The following is an 18,737-nucleotide window of genomic DNA, read 5'->3' as shown; positions in this document are numbered from 1 at the left end:
CAGTACCAGGGGAAGGAAGCCATAGGAGAAAGGGACAAGTATAACCAGAAGCGCCCCAAGGGCCCTAGAGGGGAGCCCCTAAAGGCACATTCACCAGCTGTCTTCTTTGGCAGAAGCCAGTTAGTCCCCAACGTCCCAGAATGGAATGGAGCAATGAGGCTTTACACCACCAAAGTCATAGGCTTGTTTCAAGAAGCATTTCCTCTCTATGGGGGAGCAGTGGGTGGGGCGAAATGATAAAAGTTGGTGGAAGGCAATTCTTTCCAGAGTCCAGATCTTGAAGTGGCCCCAGAAGGTGTGGACGTGCCTTGGTTTTACTCTTCTCACCTTCTTTAGAGGGATTTCTAGTTCAATGGGAACCTTTATCGGTCATGCGTACCCAGGGCTGTTTCTACTCTCATATGGGCTGTATCAAGCAGTAGTGGTCTCCAAAGCTGTGATATTCAGTGACTCTTTCCTGTATCCTTCATCACCTCCCAGGAATAAGGGGAGATGGGCCAGGCTGTGGAAAATATCCTACGGAGGTTTGCTGAAGACGCTGGCTGGCTCTGGCTTGTTAGTGTATGAGATAAGCTGTGTGAAGAGAGGGCTGATACTGATGAACAGGGAGCTGCCCCTGACAGTTATGTACGCCAAAGAGTGGCAGCACGTCACCATGTACATCCTTCTCACCCTCAACGGCTGTGTAGAGGTCGTGAGCAAGAACTTGCTGCCTCAGCACTGTGTGCCCCCAGAAGAAGGGACCTTGGTGCTGACTTTCTATGTGCTCCTGCTGTTGCTGGTGTCACATGTTCAGGACTCAGCAGGGGTGGAGCTGCAGGTTCACTCTCTGCTCATCTTGGTGGTGTTGTTGCTGATGCTGGTGTTGACCGTACAGCTGTGGGTTCCCGACACGTTTCAACTCTCAGTGATCGGGACCTTTCTGTTTCAGATCCTGGGCTCCTGGCTGGTACAGGCCGGCTTCATTCTGTACAAACCAGGCACCGGCTACCCGGGGCAGGATGATGACATCATTGACATCACGTTTGTCATCACCTTCTTCTGCTGGCATGTGATGATTGATGCTTTGTGCCTGTTGGGAATCTATGGCGTCTCTTCCTTTTGGCATTGTTGTTACCGTCCCAGCTGGAAGCTAACAGGGTCCAGAGAAGCTCCATGTTACATGACCACCGTGGGACCCCTCTACAAATTGCTGCAGGAAGTGGATCAGTCAGAGTCTGGCAGTCTCTCAACCTCTAGCTGGGTCTTAAATGTCTGGGCTCAGATCCTAGTGAGGGCTGAGGATAACAACTGTTGTGACCAAGTTTTCTGATCCCTGCTATTTTCCCTTAATTCTTGGTTCCTAGACTCTTCCAATTACCTTTGTTGGGGGAACTCCTTTTTTGTCTACCTCTCATACACGCTGATGTCAGATGATGAAAAAGCACAGGTGCTGCCAGCTGCCCATTTCTAGTCATTTGAGGCCTAATTTTATAATGGTAAACAAACCTCAAGTAATCAATTGATATCCCCCACACAATATCTCTAAAATATCCAGTGTAGGTAATAAACTTGCATGCTATTAATTTACTATAGTATTTGAGATGTAACAGAGAAGCCCTCCCCTTGAAGGCCAGCCAAGAAAAGACTTCTCAAACACTCTTAAGGTTGGGGGGAGAAATTTGCAATTCTCACAAAATTCCACCAGAGGGCACTATATTCACATCACCCCAGCCAAGCCTCTAACTCTCCAACCCAGTAAAAAGTCTCCTAAGAACCGGTTCAAAAAAAGTGGGGGGAGGGGAAAGGAGGTCAGGAAAAATATAGAGCCAAGTTTACGTATTGTCCAAATATCCAGAAAATGTACCCAAGCGCTGTTTGCTTCCCGCTAATATTTGGCGTGGAAATGTGAAATAAACAAGGATTCAAATCAACTAATGGGATAGGAGTGAGGGAGGATGAGCTGTGGATCCAGTTGAGGATATCTTTGGGAAAAGTACCAACTCAAGGACACACTCTGATCCTAGTCAGTTTTTGACCACAATGCTAAATTTCCTAAACTTCTAAATAAGCTTCAATAATGTTCCAATCAATCTAGAGAACAAAGATAAATCCATACATACCTTGAGAACAGGAAGAAAATTTATCTGTGAAGATCCCACATTCACAAAACAACGAAACAGATTATTAAATACACAAAATGATCTCCAAAGATTCCTTTAAAAAGAACCTGTCATACAGCAATTTTTCCCCTGGTAATCTAGTTATTCACAAAGAATATATTGAATGTCCATTGTATGTAAGGTACTGGGTAAGCCACTATGCAGGATTCAGAGGTAAACTAGTTGGTTCCTGGACTGGGTACTTTCCTTAGTGGGTACAGTAGGGATTTCGGAGTTTAGAGGTGGTGGCCCAGGAATGCATCACCCACAGCCCGAGAAGGCTGAAGGAAGGGCAACAGAAAAAGGCTCTCAAGGGAATTGCACCTTGGAAGCATATTAGCCTGTGAAATGCTGCACTAAGGTGAATCCAGCTAGCTACTGCAAGTGAGCACGTCCTCAGCTTCCTCACTGGTCAGCTAGAATGATTTGAAGGTTCATTCTAGAATTATACAGCTGTAATTTTCTCAGTAGCACTTATTTTACCATGTCGTTAGCTAAGATGAACTTAATTCCTCCCAACTCTCCAAGCAGTTTCCTGTGAGAGACAAGATTTGGGGTAGGGCTCAGACCCAAACCTTCAGTCATAAGGTGTAGGCTGGGAAACGAAGTGTTCTCTATATTTGAATGGTTTCCAGGGGCCTTCAACAAAACTCAAATCAGACAAAAAAAAAAAAAAAAAAAAAAAAAGCTGAGACTTGAATTTCTAATTTCCTAACCTGAGCTTAAGAATATCAAACAATCAGAAAAGAGATAAAGAACAATTCCTCTGGGTTCAGTGTTAGATACCAAATTGACGTAAAACCTGGTCTTTCCTTCTTTAATTGTGTACTGTGAAATTTGAAGGCTTGGTCAATTGCAGCTTTTCCCCAAAATGTGCTTTAAGAGTAATGACATCAACTTCCAAGGCTGTTTCTTTTTCTTTTGTTTTATTTTTGTTTTGCTTTAAGAGATACAATGGTCTATTCTTTTGGAAAGAACTGGCGTTGGTTTATTGAAAAAAAAAATTTATAATTCTGGGTTGGGTTTCCGGGGTGTTCCTCAAGCCTGAGTCTCAGCTATGTCTCTTTAGCCTAAGTTAAGGGTTTTGTTCAATGCCTACTGAAATCATTCAAATGTTGGAAAAACTCCATTTCCCAAACTACATGTTCTGGTTGAAGGTTTGAGTACGTTTGAGCCTTACCCCAAATCTTGTCTCCAATGAGTGCAAGGCAACCAACCACACAGGCCTTGGGAAGGCACGCTCAGATCACTAGATTAAGGGCTTACGACCTGCAGAGTGAGAATGGGTCCTTTAAAAGAGAGTGAAAGAAATTGAGAGAATTCACAGGTAAAGCCCAGCCAAGACAAGGCCTTTATTTCAAGCAGCAGAACAACACTGAAGAAATGCTTTTTTTCAGTCCCCAGTCATTTCTGCAGATTTGGAACCAAATTTTTACCTGTGATATTTCTCTCCCACTCCACCCACCCCTTGGACACAGCTGCTCTATTCTAAGAGAGAAAAACCTGACTTCAAAGCACACGTAACAGAATCCCCTGTGTGCTTTGATACTGGGTGTACCAGGAGACAGAAGAGTTCATCCGTTCAAGTGCTCTAATGCTTTTTAGGGAGCGAGTGGAGAATGTGGGCGGGTAGCAATTTAGGGAAGAAGGAGAAAGAGAACAAAGGGCAGCAGACACAGCAAAGTCAAACAGGATCAAACAGTCCATTCTACTTCTAACTTCTCTAAAAGTACAGTCTGGGTTTCTGGGGACGAACCAGTTAGTTTAAGGACTTTCTTCTGCTTTTTCTTCCCTCATACTCTTTTAAGGTTCCCTGAACAATCATTGGGCTCATTTGGGCCCTAATTCGGTTGGGTTAAGTAAGTATGGTGCTGACTAAGGGGGACAATGCCTCTTGTTCTGCCTGAAAAACTCAGTAGTCATGTATTACCTTCCTAACCCTCACAAAGTATGCCCCGTCACGTGAATGGATCGAAGCAAATCCATTTCCATTCTTGGAAAAGCAGCTCAAAGCACATGTTCTCTTGATGGTGCCGCTGTCATTTCTGTGTGGTCAACAAACATCGGTTATTGACCACTCACCCTGGACACTCCTGGGGGACACTAAGATGAATAAGCTGCTCAGGGAGGTTAAGACACCAGCAAGGGCGGCAGGCACCCACAGACTAGAAGCTTTAAGAACTGCACATGCTTCCTACTTTTCCATTTTCTATTCTGTGTGCCATCCCCGCCTCGGGTGCTGGTGGTGACGAGTACAGTAAAAAGCTCTGGTTCACTTCTGGCAGTTTGGCAACTGGAAATCAACATTTTCTAAAACAAGAACATGACTCTTCCCCTCCCTCACGCCCCCTCCTCAACAATTTAAACTCAAGACCTCACAGAAAGAAATGGAATGAAGACATCTCAGTTTGCTACCAGGTCTAAGCCCACTCTCATAAAACCAACGGTAGAGCATTACACGAAGTTAGGAAGTTGTACTTCACAGGTTGTGGTGGGGAAAGAAAGAATCCAATCCCATCAGATTATCTTGGCCTATAATAATTATTATTGCTCTTTTCTAAAAATTTACTATATGCATGTGCCATCACAATTAATCCTTACAATATACAAGGTAGACGTTATTCTTATTTTGGAGGCAAGGAATCTGAGGCTCTAGGGCTAAGTACCTACCCCAACACAAAGCTGGTAAGAAGTAAAGCCCAGATCTGAACCTGCGTTGCCTGAACTGAAGCCCAGCTTTTAACCATCATATCGAAGGATCACATAAAGGATGGAATCCCTTACACTTGCAAGGCGACTTACCTGGTCCACAATGTTACCTGTCTGAAACATACCAAAAGCCCCTGTTTGAGATGAATCTTGCATCTCTCATTTTAAATCACTACAGTGTTAGACACACTCTCACAGGGAAGGGATGTTGACCAAAGAAGCCAAGTTATGTGTGTGTGGTCACAGGCAACATTTCTTTTCCATATTTGTGGTACAAAAAATAACCAGAAGTGCAAACTTCTTCCCTTCCTCTTCCAAAGGCCCTGGAAACATGACTTCTTAGTCTTCAAACAGAAAACCTCGAAGTCTCAAATACTGGGGCTCTTGAAAGATGCAATAAAGGCTAGACACCATCAGATGGATTCAGGCAATAAAAATAGTATGATCAAGTAATAGCACTGGTAGAAATGAAAACGTTATATTCACGTGTGTGTTGTGTATGTGTTGTATACATATATATATAGTTATTGTGTATCTGTTGACAAGCATCCACTTCAAGACTGTGTTCACATACACATACACGTTTTCTCACCTATCATAGTAAGGCTATAAGGAGAGAGGAGGAAGGGGTACTGATTCTCATTTTCCATATTACAAAAACGTGCAATAAATTACTTGACAAACAAAAACAGACAGAATTCGTTTCAGGAATTCTAAATTTTTGACATACCCTGAGCTTCGAAGAGGAGATGCCAAGACTTCACCTTCCTTTCAGCTGTCCTCGGGAAACAGTTTGCACACAGAATTTCAAATCTGATGGGCGACTCTTAAGGTCCTTTCTTGAACCGCTTTACTGAACAGAATTTCAGATCTGATGGGCGACTCTTAAGGTCCTTTCTTGAACCACTCTATTTATTTTATTTTTTTAATTAATTAATTTTATTTTATTTATTTTCGGCTGCGTTGGGTCTTTGCTGCTGCGCACGGGCTTTCTCTAGTTGCAGCGAGCGGGTGCTACTCTTCGTTGCGGTGCGCGGGCTTCTCATTGCAGTGGCTTCTCTTATTGCAGAGCACGGGCTCTAGGCGCGTGGTATTCAGTAGTTGTGGCTCACGGGCTCAGTAGTTGTGGCTCGTGGGCTGTAGGGTGCAGGCTCAGTAGTTGTGGCTCACGGGCTCTGGAGCGCAGGCTCAGTAGTTGTGGCGCATGGGCTTAGTTGCTCCGCGGCATGTGGTATCTTCCCGGACCAGGGCTCGAACCTGTGTCCCCTGCATTGGCAGGCGGATTCTTAACCACTGCACCACCAGGGAAGTTCCGCTTTATTTATAGATGAGGGAACTTGGGCCCAGAGGCTGCGAGAATTGCCTCAGGTGTGACAGAGGCAGAATCAGGTCTCCCAACTTGTGTCTCCGCCCGCCAGGATCCCTTCTATGGAATGAGACAAAACACAGCACTTTCACTACCAATGTGAGATCCTAGACTTCTGTTCACATCCCCAAACCCGCCGAGAGACCTCCGGCAGCCCCGTCTGCGCCGCCCCCTCCGACGCCTGGCCACGGCTGCGGCGAGCCCAGGGCTTCCCCCACCCCGCGAGCTCCCTCACAAACTTGACCCGAGGGCCGGGAAAGGGGGCCGGGGGTTCTCTAACAACAAAAGGCAAAAGTGGGTGCCCGTGGGTCAGAATTTCCTGTGGGAGCTCTGGGGCGTGCAGTGTGACCTAGTAAAAGAGAGAACTCTCCCGCAAAATATCCGACCTGAATGCAATACTGGGCTGCGGGGCCGGCCCCAGGCCGGGCGGGCGGGGGCGCCGCGTCGCTGCGCGGCAGCCCGGGCCGGCGGGGTCCTTCCCGGCAGGCACTGGGCCCGCCGCCGCCGCCGCCGCCGCCGCCGCCGCCGCCCCGCCCTTCCTCGCTCCCCTCCCCCACACCCCCTTCCCCCACCGCCCTTTCCCTTTCTTTCTTTCCCGGGCCGGCTCGCCCCCACCCCGGCGGCGCCCGCTCGGCGGCTCGCCCAATGGCCGAGTTGCCGGGACGCGCATCAGCTGACCCGCCCAGGCTCCGGGCCTCTGGGAGCCAATCAGGGCGCCGGGGGCGGCCCCGGCTGCAGATAAAGCGTGCGGGGCCGCAGACGGCCTTGCAGAGCCGAGAATGGGAGAAGAGCCGGCTGTGTAAGCAGTTCTTCCGGCCTCCTCGCCTCTCCTCTCCGCACCTCGCTCTCGCGGCCTGCCCACCCTGCCGCCTGCTCGCCGCCCAGGTAAGCGCCTGGCCGGCCCGGGGGGCTCGGAAGTGTCGCGAGCCGCCGCGCTCTGACCGATCGGCTGAGCTCGGTTCGGCCCCTTCCCACCTCCAGCCTCTACTCTGCGCCCCGGCCTGCGGGCCCTCCCGCTTGCTTCCGCCGCCCGTGCCTCCCGGAGGGTCTGGGTCGGCGATGGCGGGGCGCGCGAGTCGCCAGGGCTTCGAGAAGGGCGGGGAGTTGTTTTGATCTTCCTTCAGCTGCTTGCAGCCCCAAGCGCCGCCCCTGGATGTCGCTCGGCAGGGCGAGCTGTGGAGGCACTGCCCGGGCCCGGCGCCCCCGGCTCGGCCATGTGGTGTGCGTGGTGGATGGAGTGGTCCCCTGCTGGAGCCTCGCTCTCTTCCTCCGCGGAGGCGGGCCCTGGGGCGGTCGTCGCGGTTAGCCGCCTGCGCGGAGGCGAGGGGCAGTGAGCGTCTGTGTTGCGGCCCGCTCCCGCCGCGGGCTCCCGGGGGCCTACCCCTGTGACTGAACAATGGGGAGCCCGGGATGCGGCATGGCCGGCGGGCGCGGCGGGTGGAGAGGACTGGCCGGCCGGACAGGGGCAGCAGCGGCACGCTGTCCCTCTGGCGGATGTCCCCATCCCCCGCCCCTCCTAGCCCTGTCCTTGGAGAGGGATGGCCCCCCTCGGCTAGGCCCTGAGATCCAGACGGGGGCCCAAGGGGCGGGGCGCCGACTTTCGGGACCTTTCTGTGGGAAAGGGCTGCTCTCAAAGTGGATTATCCCAACCACCCCGGGGGCGGGAAGCGGGGATCCTCCCCTGGCCGCAAATCCGTGAAGAAGACCATGAACGAAGGTGACGACCTGGAGTCTCGGTCCTCGGGGTCCCCCTCCAACTGCTTCGGCTTCGTCGCCTACTCAGTGAACGCCAGAGAGAAACTGCGAGTCAAGATCGAGACGTTGACCTACCAGCCTTCGCATTCCAGCTCGTCCCGGTCCGATCCCTACCGCTCTCCAACTCCCTCTCCCTCTCCGTCTCCCTCGCCCAGAAACCTCCGGTGCCTGGACCAGCGAGAGCCGGAGACCCACGAGAGGCGCGAACGCCACTCGGAAAGGAGAAAGGCTAAGGAGGGCATCGATACCGTTGACCTTATGTGGCTGGGGTGAGTGAGGAGCAGGGATGAGGACCCCGGCTCCCACTGCAGCTGCAGAAACAGCTAAAAACTGCAGAATCCCATCCCTCCCAGCACCCACCACGTAATCTTGGCACCTCGGCGGCACCAGTTGATACAGTAGACTAGGCTGTTGGCATTGCAACTCGTCACCAAAAAGAGCAGGATCCGAGGCTTAAAGGGAGACAGAGTGGTTTGAAATTGGAGGTGTAACAGGTTGGGGACGAAAGCCAGAGACCGGGTTATAGCTTTTAGTGGGAGCTGAAAGGGTCAGGGATTGCTCCCTCTGGCTTTTAAAGGCAGGATGGGCGTCGGGGGTGGGATTTGACTGACCAAGTCTTCTACAGGAGTAGGCAAAGGTAGTGGTTGTCTGCTAACACTGCTTGACAGACAGCTTCTCCGCTTTCGGGGGGGGGGGGTGGGGGGAGAAGGGTGAGGCTGTTGGAGGGAGAAGCAGTTATGTTTTCAGCTGGGCAAACATGGACGGTTGCCCATAGAAACTTTGCCACTGTACTTCAGAAAGTTACCCAAGTCATTGGAGGAGAACAGTGTGTTCCCTTTCCAGCCACCCTGGGCTGTCGACAGCAGAGGGAGGGGTGGAACGTTTCCTCTTAATGTTGAGGTTTGGTTTTGTGGCTTCAGTGTCTCTTCTTTCAGGGGTTTTGCGGTGGAGCCTCGCAGTTTTTAGCATGCCTCAGCTTTTGAAACCCCAGAGCTTTTTGATTTAGAAGTGGGAATTTCTTAATTACTTGAAAAGCTCTCTGGTGGAATCTGGTCAAACTTAAATCTCCTGTCTGAAGTGAGAACTTTGCCTCAGACTGATGCAAATTATGCCATCGTGTATCTTAGAATCCAACTTGGATTGGCTATTTTTACATCTTGGTAATTGTAATAACTGCTGTTCTTCTAGGAAGCCACCAGTCTCTTAAATCTTCTAGCTAGCCCCCTTGTTTCATCCTACCAACTAAATGTGGGGGGGTGTTTATTTTTTGGAAGGGTGGAGGAATCTTCAAAAGCACTCTTTACTGAGATATCCTCTGGGGTGTAAGGAAAAGGGAAGACTTAACCCAGAGATCATAGCAGCCAAGCCTTTCTGTGGCTGGATTTTACTTGGAGACGATGTCTGTTCGGCAGACTTTCTGTTTCAGAACTTTTGTATCTTCATTGTGTTTTGGGGTTTTTTTCCTCCCTCTAGTATCTTAGTGTGAAAAATGAAACAATTCCTCTACCTCTGATAAACTGCAAAAAGTAGAGCTTAGTGCTCACAAGTTTAGATTCTGGCTTGAGGAAGCTTATAAGGAGACTTTTGTCTAGTATAAAAGTTTAATCTCCCTGAAAGCAAGTTAAATAGGGAGGGGCCACCACTCCCGCTGCTTCTTGATTTAGTTGTCCTTATTGCGTCAGAGGATCTGTTTGGAGTTGGTGTTCTTATTTTATTTTGTCTCTCTCCAGAACACCTTCCACCATGGCCACCTCGGCGAGCTCCCACTTGAACAAAGGCATCAAGCAGGTGTACATGTCCCTGCCTCAGGGTGAGAAAGTCCAAGCTATGTATATCTGGATTGATGGTACTGGAGAAGGACTGCGCTGCAAGACCCGGACCCTGGACTGTGAGCCCAAGTGTATAGAAGGTGAGAGACTGAGCTGGCTGGGAGCAGCGTGAGGGTGGGCGGCAGCCTGAGACCAAGCCACTAGATTTGGCCTCTGTTTGTGATGCTTTTCGAAGGCGGGACTTTTCAGACTTCATTCAACCAACATTAAGCTCCTACACTGCCTCCAAGCATAACAGCAATGGACCCCTTCATTTAAATGAAATCTTGCATGTAAGCCAGTATATTGAAGGAAAAGAGACAAAGTCTGGGGGCAAGAGGGGTTGGAAACTTTGTTTACTTGGGCAGTCCTACTTAATTGGCCCTAAGGTACCGCCAGGAACCCAGTTTGAAAACCACCGCTGTAACCTGACTGTGCCATCTACTTTACAAACTCTTTGAATGCTGTTTCAGACTCATGTGTCACTGAGGTTCTACATGCAAAACAAACACCCTAAAGTGGTCTCTAGGACCAGCCATCATTAGTTTTTAGTTGATGCCACTTCTGGAAATTCTTAAACTGGCTGATTGCTTATCCTACAGGAGCTATTATATGAGTTGTGACAACTTCATTCTTTTGGTCTAGAACAAACCATAGCCACTCTCCTTCTGGAAAGGGACCGTGGTCCATCATCTTTTACCTGCTTTTAGGTTAGGTTACTCTTCTGATAATGTTCACATTTGAGCAAATGAATGAATGACTATAATATAAAGCATATACTGTGCACCTGCTATGTGGCAGGTGTTGGATAGGCCCTGGGAATACAAGATGAGAGTCTGGTCTCTGCCTTGGGAGAACTCATAGTCACCTGGAGTGATGAAGGAACTGGCCTTTAAAACATAGTGTGGATACGTGACATGGGAGCACCATTGAATAAGTCATCCGGCTAGTGTCTGTTTCCTCATCTGTTAAAATAAGGACACCACTTGAACTAGGACAGTCCGTCACACAGCGGGGGGAGGAATTAGAGAAAGAAGCAACACAGTTGGCTCTCAGAGAATCTTTATTTCTCCTATTTCAATACTTTAAATGAGGACTGACTGACTGACTGGTGATATCCAGTTTGTCTCCTTGGTGTCCAGTAGACTTATTTACAGAGGAAACGTCATTCTTAGGTTGTTCTTGTGACTGTTACTTCTTTTAGGAAAGTGATGCAGTGGTCATACTTGGAACTCAGGTAGGAAGGACTGTAGGGCTACCTGCAAACATCAGGGTTTGTGTGTTAATAGTGGCAGTCATGCATGCCTCACTGGCTTTCTGGACAAGAGAGTACAGATCTTGTGAAGATCTGAAAAGTTCCTGTGCGTTTTAACTATAATTTTCCCCTCTCTTTTTTACCCCAGAGTTGCCGGAGTGGAATTTTGATGGCTCTAGTACTTTTCAATCCGAAGGCTCCAACAGTGACATGTATCTCGTCCCTGCTGCCATGTTTCGGGACCCTTTCCGCAAGGACCCCAACAAGCTGGTGTTCTGTGAAGTCTTCAAGTACAACCGAAAGCCTGCAGGTGTGTATAGGATAGGTATGGATACCCCACCCCAGTCCATGAATTGTAAAGTTGGGTGGGAGAGGATATTCCAAAATCGGTATTGGAAAGACGAGCTTACCTCAGAACTGTCTTAGAAGTCTGAAGGATTGGACATGGACCTCTCCATCCTGAACTTCCTTGTTCAGAGAGGTTGTATGGTCCATCCTCCCATTGTTGGTTCCATAAAACGACATTGGATTCTTCTAAATCTGCTGGGGGAGTGCCGCATGTCACAGTCCTCCTGCCTGTAGATTTTAAGAACATGGATTCTGAAGTTAGAATGTTGGGTTTGAGTTCTGGATCTGCCACTTACTTGGTATGAACTGGGGCAAGTTACTTTTCTCCTATACTTTTCACTTCCCGATTTTAAAATGGGGAAAATAATGAAATCCGTCTCATAAAGTTGTTTAGAGGATTAATTGAGTTAATATGTGCAAATGATTGAGAAGAATTGTATGTTATTGGTTGCCTTTTCATTCCAGAGAGCTTGTCTTCTTTCTCTGTCCACTGACTAAAATAAGAGCATCTTGGTTCACTGATAACATACGTTTGCCTTGAGGTTTGCTGTAACTGCACCTTTGGTTTTTGTCTGGCATACCCATTGCTCCCAGTTCTCCACCATTCACCTTTTTAAGCTCAGCTGGAGTCTCACGTCCATGAAGTCTCTTGCTACACTCAGCCAGTGAGACTTTTTGGCAAGTCACTTAGTGACTCTGGACCTTACTTGTCTTTGTTTTGAGAGGCATTATCAAATTGTGGTAAAGGGCCTGAGCTCTGAAGTCGACAAGCAGGGTTTCCTGACCTTGCTGCTTGTGCTGTACCCTGGGCAGGCTACCTACCATCTCTGAGCCTCATTTTCTCATTTGTGAAAATGGAGACTTGTAATACCCACCTCAGGGCTGTTAGGAAAACGAAGTTGGGGGTTTTCTTTGATGTAACGTAGAGATCTTAAAATGGTTCCTGGGACATAGTGAAACAGCCATAATGAGTCTATAAAGTTCCGGTCTGGGTTAGAAATTGTTCCCAGTTGAGCTCGTCACATTTTATTTTATTTTTATTTTTTTGTACTAACCAGTACTATAGAACTTAGCACTTTATCTGCTCACCTGGAATGTAAAGCTCTTAATAGGCAAATGATTCTCTCAATAAAAATTGTAGATTTGGCTCTAAATGCTTGAGAAACTAGGAATAAGTCTGACAGCTAGAAGCAGTTCTTTTGTGAATAGAGGGTTTACGTGCCTGACATTTGGTATTTGGGAAGGAGCCAGCTTGCAGATAAGGTGAAAACTTGCTCTGTTCTGGATCCACTCCCATGTGACTCTGTTGTAACCCAGTTTAGTTATAAATAAAGCCTTTTGAGAGTCTCCCTGCAGATATATAATCATAGCTTCTCTTATCGTCCCCTTTTACACCGACCAACGGGGGCACAGAAAGGTTAACACTGGGTCAATTCAGCTTATAATCAACATCTCAAGTACCTGGAGTCCATGGAGTATTTCCCATCCATGCAGGGATTCAGTACATTTGTCCATATGTCTCTAATAGTGTGTTGACTCTTTCTTTTTCCTAGAGACCAATTTAAGGCACACCTGTAAACGGATAATGGACATGGTGAGCAACCAGCGCCCCTGGTTTGGAATGGAGCAGGAATATACTCTCATGGGCACAGATGGGCATCCCTTTGGTTGGCCTTCCAACGGCTTCCCTGGGCCCCAAGGTAAGTCCCCTTGGTGAGGGGTGAATCTTGCTCCTCCCCAAGTGCTTAATTAGCAAGGAAAGTCTCTCTCTCCAGAGATGGGATTGAATCCTTGTGGATCAAAAAGCTAAGGGAGTATCCCTGAGTTTGGCTGAAATAATACCGTAAAGAGAGAGAGCCCTTGTGCTACCCAAATCCAGACGTGGATGTTGAGACATTAACATTGTGGGAAAACCTTTGGCCCTACTGAGAATGTGGCCAGGAGGGCCCCCTGCACTCCACTCCTGCACCTCCAGGTGAAGGCAGGGATGGTGATTCCAGAGAGCAAGTGTTGAGAGCTTTCTGACTTCTGACTTTGGGCCGTGCATCTCACATAGATAGGAATTTTCTTGATGTCCTGCCTCTTGACCTTCCATCTTGACGCCTCTGCAGGTCCCTACTACTGTGGTGTGGGAGCAGACAAAGCCTATGGCAGGGATATCGTGGAGGCTCACTACCGGGCCTGCTTGTATGCCGGCATCAAGATCGGGGGCACAAATGCCGAGGTCATGCCTGCCCAGGTAAATGGCTCAAGTCCGTCACCTTCCCCACCTAGAGGCGAGTGGAGACTTTTGCTAGCAAGGGCTGCTATGGTGCCCCGCTCCTTAACCCAAAGTCCTCAAGGTGGCTTGGAGTAGGGGTGAGAAGGGTGCACGTGTCAGAGCTTCTGGGTTGGGGTGAGCAGTGGGTTTTAAAGGCCAGTCTTCTCGTTCTCTCTAGTGGGAATTCCAGATAGGGCCCTGTGAAGGAATCGACATGGGAGATCATCTCTGGGTGGCCCGCTTCATCTTGCATCGTGTGTGTGAAGACTTCGGAGTGATTGCCACCTTTGATCCTAAGCCCATTCCTGGGAACTGGAATGGTGCCGGCTGCCACACCAACTTCAGCACCAAGGCCATGCGAGAGGAGAATGGTCTGAAGTGAGTGCCGCCTCCTGCTGGGGCTGTTTCACTCTCTTTGCAAGAATACTTGCCAAGGGTTTGATGTATCGGGAATGAGTCAGCCGCCTTCTCAGTTCGTACCTTGGCCCTTGGCTTCAAAAATTGTCTTCTGATCCTGTCATTTTGTTTCTATTTGAAAAGTACCCCCAAAATACTCTAGGAGTAGGATTCAAGGATGGTGATAGGGGAAAGTTGACACAGATGAATGCATTTGAAAGTCTTTAGTAAGAACTAAATTAGTAACCGTACAGGCTTATGAATGAATTCAATGCCTGGGTGGGAGAAAGTCCTTGATTGGGATCTTTTCATTCAACAAATGCCATCTACTGCATGTCTAGCACTCTTCCGAGCACTAAGAGACACAGCTTACAAGGCAAAGTGCTGCCCTTGTGGAGAATTTGTTCTCCTGGGGCCGTGTTTTGGTGAAGTAGACCCTGGACAACAGTCTTGGTAGATGAGTCACTCCATTCTTGGATCCACACCTGCTCCTCTGCCCTTGAAGGGCGGGTTTCCTGGTGGCAGGTTGGACGCTCATCTTAACTGTCTCCTCCAGGTACATTGAGGAGGCCATCGAGAAACTAAGCAAGCGACACCAGTACCACATCCGAGCCTACGATCCCAAGGGGGGCCTGGACAACGCCCGGCGCCTAACTGGATTCCACGAAACCTCCAACATCAACGACTTCTCTGCCGGTGTGGCCAACCGTGGCGCTAGCATCCGCATTCCCCGGACTGTCGGCCAGGAGAAGAAGGGTTACTTTGAAGACCGTCGCCCCTCTGCCAACTGTGACCCCTTTGCGGTGACAGAAGCCCTCATCCGCACGTGTCTTCTCAACGAAACTGGCGACGAGCCCTTCCAGTACAAAAACTAAGTGGACTAGACTTGCAGCCGTCAAAACCCCTCCTAATCCTACATCCTACTGCCACTCTCGCCCCTCTCACCTGTTATAATAGCTGTTAACTCAAAGGGCAGGATGTCAATGTCTTTTTTTATTCCTCACTCTTGCTTTCTTTGGCCAGGATAGAGGGGTCAAGTTCTTAATCTCTTCACACCCACCTACCCCCCCACCATTTTTTTTCCTATCACTGAAGCTTTCTAGTGCGTTAGTCGGGGTGGGGTTGGGGAAACATAACCACTGCTTCCATTTAATCAGGTGTGTTTGTCCAATAGGCATAGCTATCCGGACAGAGAGCATAGTATTTGTGAAGGGAGGGGGAGGACTTTCTCTGCGTGGTAGCTGAGTGGGGGGCAGGGGGCTTGATTCTGTGGTAAGGTTAGGATTTCCCTTTCTTGGTGAGAAATTCCATTACTTATAAGGTTAGAACCAACTTTCTATTAAAAGTGAGAATTAGGGGAGAAGGAGTGGTGGGAAATCAGGTAGGAAAATGCCCTAGATCTCCTAGTGTGGTGCTTCCCTTGCCTGGGGCTGAATGCCCTGACAAGCTCAGCATAAATGGATGGATAGCCCTACCTTAAAAGAAAGAGTTCCATGTTGTTTGGTCCTCCATTTATAACACAAAGCAGAGTAGTATTTTTATATTTAAATGTAAAAACAAAAAAATTATATATACGGGTGTGCAGATAAATGTGTGTTTTCTCCTTAGCAAGTAAAAACCATTCTGGTCACGGGGAGCCAAATTTGAGTTGAGTAGTCTGGTCTCCTTTTGCGGGGGGGAGGGGGGTGCTTGACAAGTTGGCTACTGGGCTCTCATCCCCTCACTACCACTTCAGGGCATCTCTGCCCTGCTCACCCTTCTGGGGAGGCTGGCACGGGTTGGCTGTGTCAGCCTGCGGGAGCAGCAGCAGTCACCTGAGCCCTGGGGCTTTGGTTCAAAAGACACACACGTACTTGTACACACAGGGGTTTGGAAATATGAGTTGGCTGGTCAACTTGAGCATGTTACTGACAAGGGGGGTTGGGGGTTATTTTCTGGTGGGACTAGCATGTCACTAAAGCAGGCCTTTTGATATATTAAAAAAAAATTTTTTTAAAGCAAAACAAGTTCAGATTTTAATCGTATTTGTAGGGTTTCTAAGCCTTTGTTTTACAGAATTGCTTGTTTGCTTCAGCTGTCTCCTTCCCATGTCTGCTGTTGGAGGAGATGAGGACAGGTCTGGAGTCAAAACACTTGTAATTTTGTGTCCTGGTGTCTATTCTCTGAGTGTGAAATATTCCCTTCCTTTGTTTAGATTCCTGAGGAGTTTTTTTTTTTCTTTTATAATAAAAACAAACCCCACCTTTGTCCCTACGTCTCCCCTACTGTTTCTGGCTGTTTCTGTGTTGGCTGCAGCAGGCAGGCTATGGTTTTTTCTTACCATGACAACTTCTAATTGCCATGTACATACAGTATGTTCAGAGTTAGATAACTACTCATTGTAAACAAACTGTGTTAACTGCCCAGAGCAGCTCTTATAAATCAACCTAACATTTATAAGACCCCTTCTGACTTGATTCTTTGTTATTCTTTTAAATCGCTATGTGCCTCTCCATTCCCTTTTACCACCAAAAAAGGGGAGTTTTTTAAAAGAGGCAAAGTAAGTTCAGGTTTACCTGTTCTTGGAATAAAAAAAAAAAATCTTTCCTGAGTCTTGTTGCCAACCAGATCTTTCCCATGCTTTGGGAATTTGGATATGTGGGTTAAGGCATATCCTAGCCTTAGAATTTTGCAGTAGGGTACAAACACCAGCCGTCCCCTGCCTGTGCTCCAGAGCTTGCCTTTGACCTATCATGCTATCACATTGTTTTGAATACCCCTCTGCCTTAATTTTATAGCAGCCTGAAGTGTTTAGTGTGCTTTCAACTGGTCTCACTATCCCTACTGGTCTCCATTTCATCCTGTGCCCAGCTGCCAGTGATTCATCTAAATAGCAAATATTGACCACGTTGCTATGCTGGTTAAAGCCTTTTTTTTTTTTTTTTTTTTTTTTTTTTTTTTGTGGTACGCAGGCCTCTCACTGCCATGGCCTCTCCCGTTGCGGAGCGCAGGCTCAGCGGCCATGGCTCACGGGCCCAGCCGCTCCGGAGCACGAACCCATGTCCCCTGCATCGGCAGGCAGACTCTCAACCACTGTGCCACCAGGAAAGCCCTGGTTAAAGCCTTTTGAGGTTACCTGTGCTGAGGGCAAGCCAGCCCCAGACATACCTTGGATACGCTTTTCCTTGCACCAGACCAGTGAGCTGCTTGTGATACCCTCAAAAGCACTATGTTGACACCTCAGTGCCTTTGCTCCCTGTCCCTTTACCTGGAAATTCTTCCACCTCGTCCTGGCTTCTTCCTACCCTAGTTTCATTTCCACATCAGGCTGGGTAGGAGCTCCCTCCTGCTCTCCGGTGCTGTGCACATACCTCTAGCAAAAGCACTTATTCATCCTTTGTCCTTGTAAGGTACCAGGTATTGTGGGCAATCATAATTATCTTTTTAAAAAGTAGTGTCCTCTATCAGTTTGGAGGTAGCTGGTGCCTGTTACAGCAAATTTATTATAGAGATGAGTTTTCTTTGGGCAAGTGCTTATTGCTCTAGTCTTAGGTGATCCTAGATATCTGCATTTTTTTTTTCTAAGTTATATCCCATTTTCAAAGTAGGATGATCTTACCTGTTGGTTTGCTGGGAGTGGTCCCAGTTTGCACCATGTTTTGGCATGATTTAAGAGTGCACTCTTGCTCTCGGTGTTTTCCAGGTTTTGCTGATAAATTATTTATTTCAACTGAAGCTCTATTTCCCTCTCTCCAGCCGAAGTTGGCTTCCCTTCCCTGGGTCACCAGCACAGTTCTTGGTGAGGGGGTATTCTGCACAGCGCAAGCACTACATTAAGGAAATAACCTGAGCACTTTGCTTGTGTGCTCATTGTAAGCAATTCTCTGACAGATTACGTAGAAAGGAATTCTCAATGTGATCAGGATTTAGGTGGAAACAACTAGTATATTTCCTTCTCCAACCTCTTACATAGAGTTAGCTTTGACCTACAGGTCACAGTGCAATCCCCTTGTATTTCTAAGGTGTTCTTTATAGCTCATTTAGCAGACACTAGGTTACGTGATAACTTTATCAGTGATAGATTAAACAGAATGACAGCCAAGCCTTCAGCCTTAAAGAGACAGGCCAGTATTCACAAAAGGAGTTTCTCCATTTTAAACACGAGTTCCCTTAATTCCATCCTGCCAGTTATTGGATAAGAGCTAAATGACAACACAAGCTAGAAGAAGAACATCAAGGAGCTGATAAAGGATTCCAAGGAGTTCCTTGGATGGTTATTACTGGGATCATTTAACAAGCCAGATCTGCGCTGCTGGGTAGAATTTTACCCTAGTGGATAAAAGAACTTCCTAAACAAATACTTGGTGCTGGGGCTCCAAATATCTCACCAAAGCCTGCATTTAGGTAATTCCAGCTACTCCTTGGCCCTTACACCAATAAAAGTACAAAGTTTGAAAAGTAACTTGCTATCGCAAAGAAAGCCCTTCACTCACTAGACTTTTTGATTGTAAACTTCATGAAGGCAGGGATCCTGTTTTTCTTTCTCAGGGCTGTATCCCGACCTGTCATGGTGCCTGCAGGGCTTGTTTCATGAATTATTTTTAAGTACCAGTTTTGCAAGCTTTAAGCCCACAATTCTATTGGGTGGTGTTAAATCCATGAGGTCTTGGTGGTTTGGCTGTGTTTTAACTCTGGTCATGGCACTAAGGTGAAGTTCTGT

The 18,737-nt window shown here is 47.8% G+C and overlaps 2 protein-coding genes across 3 annotated transcripts; both read left to right on the top strand.

Moving 5' to 3' along the window:
* Positions 1 to 352: 352 nt before the first annotated feature.
* TEDDM1 (transmembrane epididymal protein 1) lies at positions 353 to 1,312 on the top strand. Its single transcript, XM_060011878.1, has one exon. The coding sequence runs from the start codon at positions 353 to 355 to the stop codon at positions 1,310 to 1,312; it is 960 nt and encodes a 319-aa protein (XP_059867861.1).
* Positions 1,313 to 6,954: 5,642 nt separating this feature from the next.
* Positions 6,955 to 16,479, top strand: GLUL (glutamate-ammonia ligase). 2 transcript variants are annotated; one of them, XM_060035067.1, is made up of 8 exons: positions 6,966 to 7,101; positions 8,127 to 8,240; positions 9,702 to 9,880; positions 11,183 to 11,344; positions 12,936 to 13,082; positions 13,494 to 13,621; positions 13,821 to 14,020; positions 14,595 to 16,479. In XM_060035067.1, exons 2-8 carry the CDS (start codon positions 8,230 to 8,232, stop codon positions 14,911 to 14,913), a joined length of 1,146 nt encoding a protein of 381 aa, XP_059891050.1. In that variant the 5' UTR covers positions 6,966 to 7,101; positions 8,127 to 8,229; the 3' UTR covers positions 14,914 to 16,479. The 2 variants fall into 2 exon arrangements, with proteins under 2 accessions (XP_059891059.1, XP_059891050.1); XM_060035076.1 differs by lacking the exon at positions 8,127 to 8,240 and having other exon boundaries at positions 6,955 to 7,101.
* The last annotated feature ends 2,258 nt before the right edge of the window (positions 16,480 to 18,737 follow it).

This window comes from Delphinus delphis, chromosome 1 (assembly GCF_949987515.2).
Source record: "Delphinus delphis chromosome 1, mDelDel1.2, whole genome shotgun sequence".
NCBI classification, from domain to species: domain Eukaryota; kingdom Metazoa; phylum Chordata; class Mammalia; order Artiodactyla; family Delphinidae; genus Delphinus; species Delphinus delphis.
Note: the sequence above shows the minus strand (reverse complement) of the source record. Positions and strands in the feature narration are given on the sequence as shown.

Bases quoted from the DNA above. Each gene is read 5' to 3' on its own strand.
- TEDDM1 (XM_060011878.1), top strand. From the start codon at position 353: ATGGGAACCTTTATCGGTCATGCGTACCCAGGGCTGTTTCTACTCTCA.
- GLUL (XM_060035067.1), top strand. The intron at 11,345-12,935 runs GTGTGTATAGGA...TCTTTTTCCTAG, and splicing joins GTACAACCGAAAGCCTGCAG to AGACCAATTTAAGGCACACC. The intron at 13,622-13,820 runs GTAAATGGCTCA...CGTTCTCTCTAG, and splicing joins CCGAGGTCATGCCTGCCCAG to TGGGAATTCCAGATAGGGCC.